At 44.5% G+C, this 9,414-nt stretch overlaps 1 protein-coding gene across 4 annotated transcripts in view; it reads right to left on the bottom strand.

The window, feature by feature from the left end:
* EDA (ectodysplasin A) overlaps positions 1-4,041 on the bottom strand; it is a 335,284-nt gene extending 331,243 nt beyond the window's left edge. For all 4 annotated transcript variants that reach the window (XM_031675255.2, XM_031675256.2, XM_031675257.2 and 1 more), the window contains exon 1: positions 3,414-4,041. In XM_031675255.2, the coding sequence (XP_031531115.1) occupies positions 3,414-3,800 (387 nt within the window). In that variant the 5' untranslated portion in view covers positions 3,801-4,041. The remainder of the gene's footprint in view (positions 1-3,413) is intronic.
* Between the last annotated feature and the right edge of the window lie 5,373 nt (positions 4,042-9,414).

Genomic DNA, 9,414 nt, shown 5'->3' with positions numbered 1-9,414 from the left:
TTCTTTGGGCTACACAGTATAAACTTGTTGTTGATCTATTTTATATATAGTAGTGTCTGCAAACCTTGAACTCCCAATTTATCCCTACCTACCCCCTCTACCCACTGGTAACGATAAGTTTGTGTTCTATGTCTGTGAGTCTGTTTGTTTTGTAAATAAGTTCATTTCTGTCTTTTTTAAAAAAATTCCACATATAAGCGATATATGATATTTTTCTTTCTCTTTCTGACAGCTGAATTTTTCTTGAGGAACAGCTACCAGAATTACATATATGATTGTGAATGCAAATCCATTTTTGCTCTTTTACATGGAAAAGATAAAGGTTTTTTTTTTTGTCATTGTTTTCAATACCCTTCCTGATGATGCCTTAGCTTTAAGGACCACAATCACAACTGGGCCAACTTCTTCACAGATTGATAAATGGTGATTTTTATTTTTCACTCTAACAGTAATATCGTGTATTGTCAGACTCAGAGACTAATGGGATGTATTTGGCTCCTGAGGTCATCCTAAGTGAGTTTCCAGATAAACCTACAGATATTGAGCTCTTCCAGCGGAAGGAGACAGGTATGATTCCAGAAAGTCCAAAGTGATCCTCTCTCTCTTTTTTTTTTATCATCAGCAACTGTGTCCCCACTGGAGAGGCTTTTCTAATAATTGCCTGGAAGAACTTTGCTGATCTCTCTGCTATGTATCTTGACCACCCTAATTTCCTTCCATATTCTGTTTTGAAAGTTTTTAAATTGAAGGATGTCATACATACATCTTCAATGATTTCTAGATCCCTTTCTTGAGTCATAACTGAGCCCATCATCTCATGAGCATAGAAAGGTTTGCGTGACCTTATACAATGAAATGCCTCTGACTTTTCTGCCCACTTGGTTTCATGAGATCTTCCTGCAATTTATTCTCATCAGTTTGCCTTCACTCCTTGCAGATAAACTGGTGAGAAACCTGAATGTTCTGCCCATTGAAGGGTGTATATTTTTATCTTTCTTCCTCTCCATCTAAGACTTGCTGTAACAGCAGCTGTTTGTGTTGAAAACTAAAATATAAAAATATGACCTACGTGGCCAAATCCCACAAGGCTGTTTACTTCCTTATTTATGAATCAGATTCTGTCAGCACAACTTAGAATCTTGACTGTCAGCAGATACTGCAATCAAATGTCCTTGCAAAGCCAGCAGAGGGTGCACCAGGGCACTAGAAATTTTACCCAAGATGTAGTAGTATCCGTTCAATTCTAATAGCCAATCAGCATCTCCCTTTTTTTTTTCCATACACTAAAACTAACATCCTCAAAAAAACTTAAGTTGAACTGTACTAAATTTCCTTCAAAATGTACTCTAATTCTCCTGAAAGAGAAGTTCAGGAAGAATAATAAAGTTAGTCTGGCCAAAATGTAGGTAGAGTAGAAGAAAATGATGCAGAGCCAAGCCCTGTACTGTGTAAAAATTCTATAATGAAACTACACCCAGCTACCCAACAAAGGGCCCCAGGAAGCAGTATATTACAGGGGGATGGGCACTGAACTGGGTGTCAACTTCCATTCTAATTTTGATGATAGTTGTATGACCTTGGAGAAGTCACTGCGTCCTCAGGAATTCTGTGTTCTCCCATGGGCACGAACAAAATGGACTCATGGCCCTTCATAACTCTAAAAAACTCTGATGCCAGTTGATGCCCGCAAGTGTTAAGAGCCAGTATGCTCGCTTCTACTCCTCAAAACAGAAAGAATAAAGGGCAGAAGAGAGGGAGCTGTATTCAAACCTAGACAGAACTATTAGATGTGCCACACAAAGGAAAAGCAACTAAATGCCATTGTAGACCCTGTGAGAATCCGACACCATCACAGATGCCCTAGAAGACAGCTGTCCTGCTAATCCTTTACAAACATTCGTCTGTCCATTCTGAATGCCAAAAAGCCTTGGCCACCTTTTGACTAAGGAAGTTCAATTGCTCCTTTTTTTCACAGCCTATCAGTGTTTGGCTGCTAAGTATTTCTACTGGCCATGGTTGGGGGTGGGGGTGGATAGATAAAGGGAACCAGAATCCTAGTTAATTATCATTTAGCCACAGTGTTTAAATTTCAAATATGAGAAGCATGTCTACTGATTCTCTTCTTTGATAAGCTGTTATATAAGTTGAAGTGTGCTAGCAAGACATTTTAAGGCTCAGGACAACTTAACAATGCAAAATGCAGAAAATGTGTCAGTCCTAACATTACAGTATTATCATGAATATGATGCCAGCTTTGGATGGGTGATCAAAGTAGCACAAATAATGTTAACAGAGTATGACAGTGACTCTGGATGTGGTAGTAAATATAGAAGGCCTGGGTTCCTCACCTCAAGGAACTTATCTGCACAGCTTGCTCTCTTCTCCAAGAGGAACAAACTATTATTAACTACCTCAGAAGGATTCTTGGATGCTTCTCTTAAGTTTTACATGAGACAAAACATGGCAACCAAGAGAATACTTCTTTTAAGTGCACTAAATTTACTTAAATAAAGAGCTATATAAAAAGTAGAAAACAAACACCAAAGCTGATAGTTTGCTAATAAGGGCACAAACATCATACAGACTGTAAAAGACAAAAAACAAAACCCAAAACTGCTCTTGAGAGATTATTCTTGAATGATTATTCCATCAGTAGAGTCCTGCTCTCAAGTTGGCAGTAATTGAAGACACTTCACACCAACCCTCCCTACTCTACTCCCCAAAAAACAGTCAGAACCGGCATGCAAAGGGTGAGTTTTATTTCCACAGATTTTTTAAATTGCTGTTCGGAAATTGTCTAGCAAGACAGCATATTTCTACCAGAATTCCTCAGGGGCGCAGATCCTCACTAGAACACCGAGGACAATCCGTCTCAAATTGCAGGTAAGTGTGAACAAGCCCACGTTCTGGTCAGCGCACCAGGACCCCGCGCTGAAAACAAGGTTCAAAGTTGTCTCAAAGGGCGTGGAGCAGTTATTACAGCTGTTTACAGCTCCAACTCCAAACGAGAGCCTGCTAGTGCTGGCATCAGCTCCGGACACGAAAAAACAAGCACCGCGGGCAGAGACTCTCACCGGGAGCAGAAGGGCCAAGCTGCTGCCGTTAGTCAGCCAGGGGGGCAGCGCCGGCACCTCCGCGCCGCCGCCCGGCCGGGAGCGCCGCCAACTTTTCCCGAGGCAGCCGGAGCCGGGGGCGGCGGGCGCCCGCCAGAGTTCCCCGTCCAGGGGTCCCGAGAGACTCAGGGTGAGCTGGGCCAAGAGACCGCGGACAACCTGCCCTGGAACGACCTCTCCCTGGCTCGGCCGCCCCCTCCCCGGTCCCGCCGTCGAGCTCCGCTGGAGGTGGCGGAGTCTTCCCCGGGCCCCCACCCTGCCCACGTGGGGAGGGGGCCCTGCCCCTCCGGAGTGACTCACCTGGTGACCGTCCTGGGAGTCTGAAGGGAGTGTGGCTTCTCCCGGTTCCAGCGGCGGCTGCTGTGGGGACTGCCGCCCGAAGCGGCGGGTGATGGGACCGTCGGGGTCGAGGCCACCGGGGCTGCTCAGGGTGCCAGAGGTGCCGGGGGCGCCGAAGCGGGACTCGGCTCCCCGTTCCCGCCGCAACTCGGAGCGCAACTCTAGGTAGCAGCACAACGTCAGCAGGTGGAGGGCCAGCGAGAGGCCAAAGAAACCCAGGAAGAGCCGGCAGCTGTTCCCTTCGCCTGCCCGGGCAGGGGCCCCGCGACAGCCGCAGCCCTGGCTCCCCCGCTCCCGCGGCGCTGCCGCGGGCAGGGGTTCCCTGCGCTCTACCTCGGGGTAGCCCATGGCCTCCAGAGACACCCACTCTCTGAGGCCCGGGAGCAGCCGCGTCTGCCTCAGCCTTTCGCGACCCTTGACAGGCGGCTACTGTCCTGCCATCGGCTGGGGGCTGCAGGGACCCGTTCCTGCGCGACGGAGGCTGGGCGGGACGGAGCAGGGAGCAGCCGCATGTGCAGCTCCACTCCGAGGGGTGGGAAAGGGAGGAGGAGGGGCGGGAGAGAGGGGCGGCTCGGCCCGCCGAGGGAATGAGGGAGGAGGCCCTGGCCGACCCCGCCCCGTGCCTCAAGCGGCTGCCGGGACGCCCAACCAACGCGCCCGCCAAGCCTCGGCGCCCCGCCCCCTGCCGTTCCACCCGGGGCCTCCAGCCGCGGGGCGGGGTCTGGGGGCGTGTGGGTTCGCCTCTGCCCGGCGGCTCCACCCAGCTTTCCTCGCTCGCCCCATTCCAGTTGGTGACTGCCACTGTCGTTCATCCCTGGACTCCGCCCCAGTTTAACCCTTGAGCGCCAGTACGGGAGGGAGGAGGAGGGAAGGAGGGGGAGGCTAAGAAGAATTGGGGAACCTTGGAAAGAAAGAAGAGCAAAGAAAAGGAGGCGGAAACTAGTATTAATAGAAATATTTGCAATTAACTGCAGTTGTTAATAACATCATCCAGTACTTATCTGTTGCTTTCAATCTTCAAAGCATTTAACAGACGTTAAGCTAATTAAAACAGTTCTGGGTTTGGAATGAAACCATGCCTGCTGTGTTTGCAATCCAATGGCACGCCAGAAGAAAAGGAGACCCAGGAGCCTGAGAGCAAAGGGAGTGAGAATGGGGTGGGTGAGAGTCAGACCCACTCCTGGAGTGAGTCCAAGGCCTCAATCTAAGTGACCAAGAAGCCCATCTATGCCAGGTGAAACTGAAGTCATGTTACCCCACTCAGGATAAAACAGTCCCCCAGGATTTCTTGATCTATTAATTCAATGTATTGATCCCTTTACATTGCAGAAAGTTCTGTATGAGAGAATCCTCAGCCAGGATAGTTTCTCTTCTTCCACCGCAGCAGAAGTTTTAAGTGAACAAGTGTCTTCAATGAGCAAATGGGGAAACTGAGGGCCATGATGAGGTGGATTTTTACAAGAATCCACAGAATGGCCAGACAAGTATATGGCATCTCTGTTTACAGGCAACTCTTCTGGCCTCTCCATCCCTCTCTTTCTCTCCCTGAAGTAGTCCCTGGGGGAAGTTCAACAAGTCAGCCAAATGTTCCAGATGTACACCGCTGCAACTGCAGCATCTTCAACAGCCGTACCAATCAGAAGAGGGTTCAGAACAACAACAACAAAAAACAACAAAAAAAAGAAGGTTGCAAATGTCAGAACAATAGAACTTGACATGAAGGATGGAAAGGATTAGTTGAGTCGAAACTGACAAGAGTTACTACTGTGAGATGATAGACAGATAAATGACCATAGAAGGGGGAAATGTATGCTTCTTATTCATTATGCCCTCCCATTTATGTGTTATGAATAATTAGCAGTATTATTGACCTGAGAGGGTAGGCCTAAGATCTAGGCTGGTGGGAAATAAAAAACACAGGGAGAAATTGAAAAGAAGGCAAAAGAAGAGAAACAACAAAACAAAAGCAAAGCATATGTTGAGGGGGTCAGTCCAGAGAGTACAAAGGTTGTAAACCTTAAATATATTAACCACAGCCAACTTTCCTTCCAGACACTTTGTGAATGGTCTCAGGGCTTCAGAAACATCTTTGTGTCTCCTTATTAGCCCTTACTCATGAAATATAAAGTTTGCAAAGAATATCATCATCACACAGATGAGAAAATAAAAAGGGGCACTAAACAGCTAACCCCAAGTCCTGCTTGTTCAGTCAAGGAATTCTAGATGCTAGGGGAACTACCAAGCTGATTTACCTTAATTATCACAGCCCAGGATTATTAGGAAAAATACTAGACTAAGAGTCAGTAGACCTGACCCTGCTACTGATTTGCTGGGTCACTCTGAGCAAGTCACTGTGGGGACTATAAAATGAGGAGTTTGAGCTTAAACAACTATAATGCTGTATTTTATCTGCTGACTTGGTTGTATATATGGTTCAAAAAGAGGAAGCCGCTTCTTCCCTTGAAGTGAAAAGGGAACAAATAACAGCCATCTCCTGCTAGTGGTGGTGGTGCTCAGGGGCCTTACTGGTCTCAGTTTATCATGTTCTACCAGGCTTTTAACAGTTTGGGTTGCACCATGGCTCTCAGAAGTCCTGCAAGTTGCGTTTGATCTGGGACCTCACTTTGGTTCTCCAGAGGAAGAACATATGGCTTCTGATGCAGTAGAAATATTGGAATGGGGCGATCCAGTGAAGAATGTACATGGTTATTTTTAAAAAGTGTTTTGAAGTGTTAATTCAGTTAGCTTCTATGCTTCCATAAGTACCCTATAGCACAGGTCTCAAAATGATAGCCTGCAGGCTATAGGCAGCAAACAGATGTGTTTGGTGCAGTGTTGGCTAAAACTGAATTAAAAAAAAAATAATTACCAGGATTTTGAAATCAGGAGAATTCACATCAAAAATTCAGATTTCCTGCTTCTCTCTATTTTTTGAAAGCCTACTAACACAGGATCCACATTCCCATCTGGCTACAGTCAGCTAGACCTGCCCCCTTGAGACAAGTATGGACAATCAAGTTCCACACAGTCATCCCCACCTCCTTCCTTTAGTCTCCATTAGTGTCCTTGTCACCCATTTACCTTACCTGTCTGGCCCCATGTACTCTAGGAAACAAGATACCAGCTCCTTAGCATGACCTATATTCTGCCCCTCCAACCTCATTTTCCGCCATCCTACAAGGAACCCATACTCCTACCATCCTAAAGTCACTGACACTTCTCACACTTACGTGTCTTTGCACAAGCTGGTTTCTTTGCCAGGAATGCTCCCACCTTGGAACACTGATAAATTCCTCAAGAATCAAAGCATGTGCTCCCTCTGGGTAAGCCCTACCCCTCATTCTAAACAGATTTCCCTTTTTTCTTTCACTGCACCCTGGACATCTTTCATTGATATCTCTTACCACATTGTGTTTTTATTTTTTCACAGGTTTTTTTTACCACTAACCTGTGAACTACCTGATGGTAAAAACCATGTCCTTTCCATTTTGGTAGTCCCAGTAGATAGCATAGCACTACCACACAGTAGATACCAGTACCATTTGCCAAGTGGATGGCACATGAAATCTTCTGTGGTAGTCTGGACTACCTAGAATTCCCCAAATGGAACTGGGCCAAAGGATGACTGTCAGTACCACTTATGAAGCACCCACTGTGTGCAGAGCTGTATAACACACTATTAAAAGATATAAAGGAAATAGAACCAAATGACAGTTATGTAATTATTTTCTTATTCGTCCTGCTATTGAGTTGTGGATAATCCAAAAGAGTAAATAATCCAGAAGTTCAAATATAATTGGTTTATAGTACTTATTGGCTCTCTGTCCCATCAAATTTCCCTAATTTTACCTGGGCCTAATATTCAACTAATATTGGTTGACAATATCTGAATAATAAATACCCAAAATTAAAAAAAAAAACAAAACACAAACAAAAAACCCCCACAAAAACCACAAACAAAATAAGTTGACAACCTCTGAACACCCACCAACTGAACAGAAAATGCTAAGGAGCTAAGCAGGGACTGGTTTTTGAATACCTCTGAGCTGTGGTTAATTCACAGAACAAATCACTGACATAGAGATGACAGAGTTGACTTTCTGACTGCCTTAGTAATGAACAGATAGATAGTCAGGAAGAACATGGGCTTAGGACTTAGATCCTGGTTTGAATCCCAGCGTGTTCACTTACCAGGTATGTGACTTAGGACAAGTCATTTTTGCCTGTCTTGCAAACTCAGTTTTGTCATCTGTAAAGTGAAGATGACAACATATGCTTTGTAAGATAGCTGTGCTGAAATGGTACTTTATATGTCAAAGTGTCTAGCACATAGTAAATGCATAGTAAATGTAAGTCTCTGCTAAGAGACTTTCATCAAAAAGAAATGAGAAGAAAACATATAACAGTACTCACAAACATGGCAGAAATGCAGAAAAGCAACTACATACTTTGCTCTTGTCAAATGCCTATCCCCATTTTTTATTCTTAAAGTTTGAGATCGAACCTTTACCGAAGTTCCCATTACCCTCTTCCAAACTCTTGACTCATATATTTAACTTCCTCTTCTCCATTTCCACTTGCATGTCTAGTAGACATCTTAAACTCAAAATGACCAAAACCAAAGCTCTTCTCCCACAAAATGTGCTTATCCCTTAGACTTCTGTGTCTCAACCTCCCATTGCTCAAGACAAAAACTTTTTTTAATTTTATTTTTATTGAAGTGTAGTTGATTTACAATGTTAGTTTCAGGTGTACAGCAAAGCAATTCAGTTATACATACATATATATACACATATATTTTCAAATTCTTTTCCATTACAGCTTATTACAAGAAATTGAATATAGTTCCTTATGCTATACAATAGGTCCTTGAAAAACTTAAAAAAAAATTTTTTTAACCGAGGTACTAGGGATTGAACCCAGGACCTTGTGCAAAGCATGAACTCTATCACTGAGTTATTTCCCTCTCACACAAGACAAAACCTTTGACGTCATCCTTGAATTCTGTCTTTTTTGAATACCCCACATCTAATCTCTCGGTGAATCCTGTCAGTTCTGCCTTTAAAATATACCCAGAACCTACCTACTTCTTACCACCTCCTGGTCACTATCCTAGTCCAACACCCATGTCCTCTCACTGGGTTACTACTTTAGCCTTCTCCCAGGGCTCCATGCTTTTTGCTTTTATCCTTGCTACTCTCCAGTCTACTCCCTAGCCTGTAGTCAGAGACTTTCTGTTAAAATGTCAAGTCAGATTCTGTCACTTTGCTCCAAATCCTCCAATGGCTCCCTGTCTGTCTCAGAGTCCTTATCTTGGCCTACAAGGACCTTCATGATTGGAGAGCTGGCCACCTCCTGAGCTCCTCTCCCACTGCTATTCTCCTTGCATTCTGCCCCAGATGTACTGAACTCTTTGCTGTTCTTTGAACTTGAGAAGCATGCCCCCACTTAAGGGTCTCTTTACCTGTATTTCCTTCTGTCTGGAATGCTTTTCTCCCAGCTAACCACATGGCTTCTCCCTCACTTGTTCCAGGTCTCTTCTTAGATGTCATTTTATCAGAGAACCTTCCCTTGACCAATTTCCCATCACTCTGTATCCCCTTCCTTTGCTGTCTTTTTCTTCTTAGCACTTATCACTGTCTGACTTACTATACATGTGTTTGTTTATTGTGTGACCCCTGTAGTCACAATTAGAATATCAGTTCCACAAGAGCAGATTTTTTTTGGTCTAATTTTGTTCACTGCTTTATCTACTGACACATAGTATACTCTCAGTAAGTGTTTGTTGATGGAATCACTGAATTTCTCCCCTGGTAGAGTAAGAGGAAGGAAAAAGGAGGACTGGTGAAATGTGTTACTCCAGTTAACACCGATAGGCAAGGACTTTTCTTCCAGCATAGTAAAGCAGGAAGGAACTACTCTTTCATTTTCCATCAGGCAACTCCCTCAGAGAAAGAGACAC

Source organism: Vicugna pacos, chromosome X, assembly GCF_048564905.1.
Source record: "Vicugna pacos chromosome X, VicPac4, whole genome shotgun sequence".
NCBI lineage: Eukaryota > Metazoa > Chordata > Mammalia > Artiodactyla > Camelidae > Vicugna > Vicugna pacos.
This window is presented reverse-complemented; position numbering and strand designations above follow the sequence as displayed.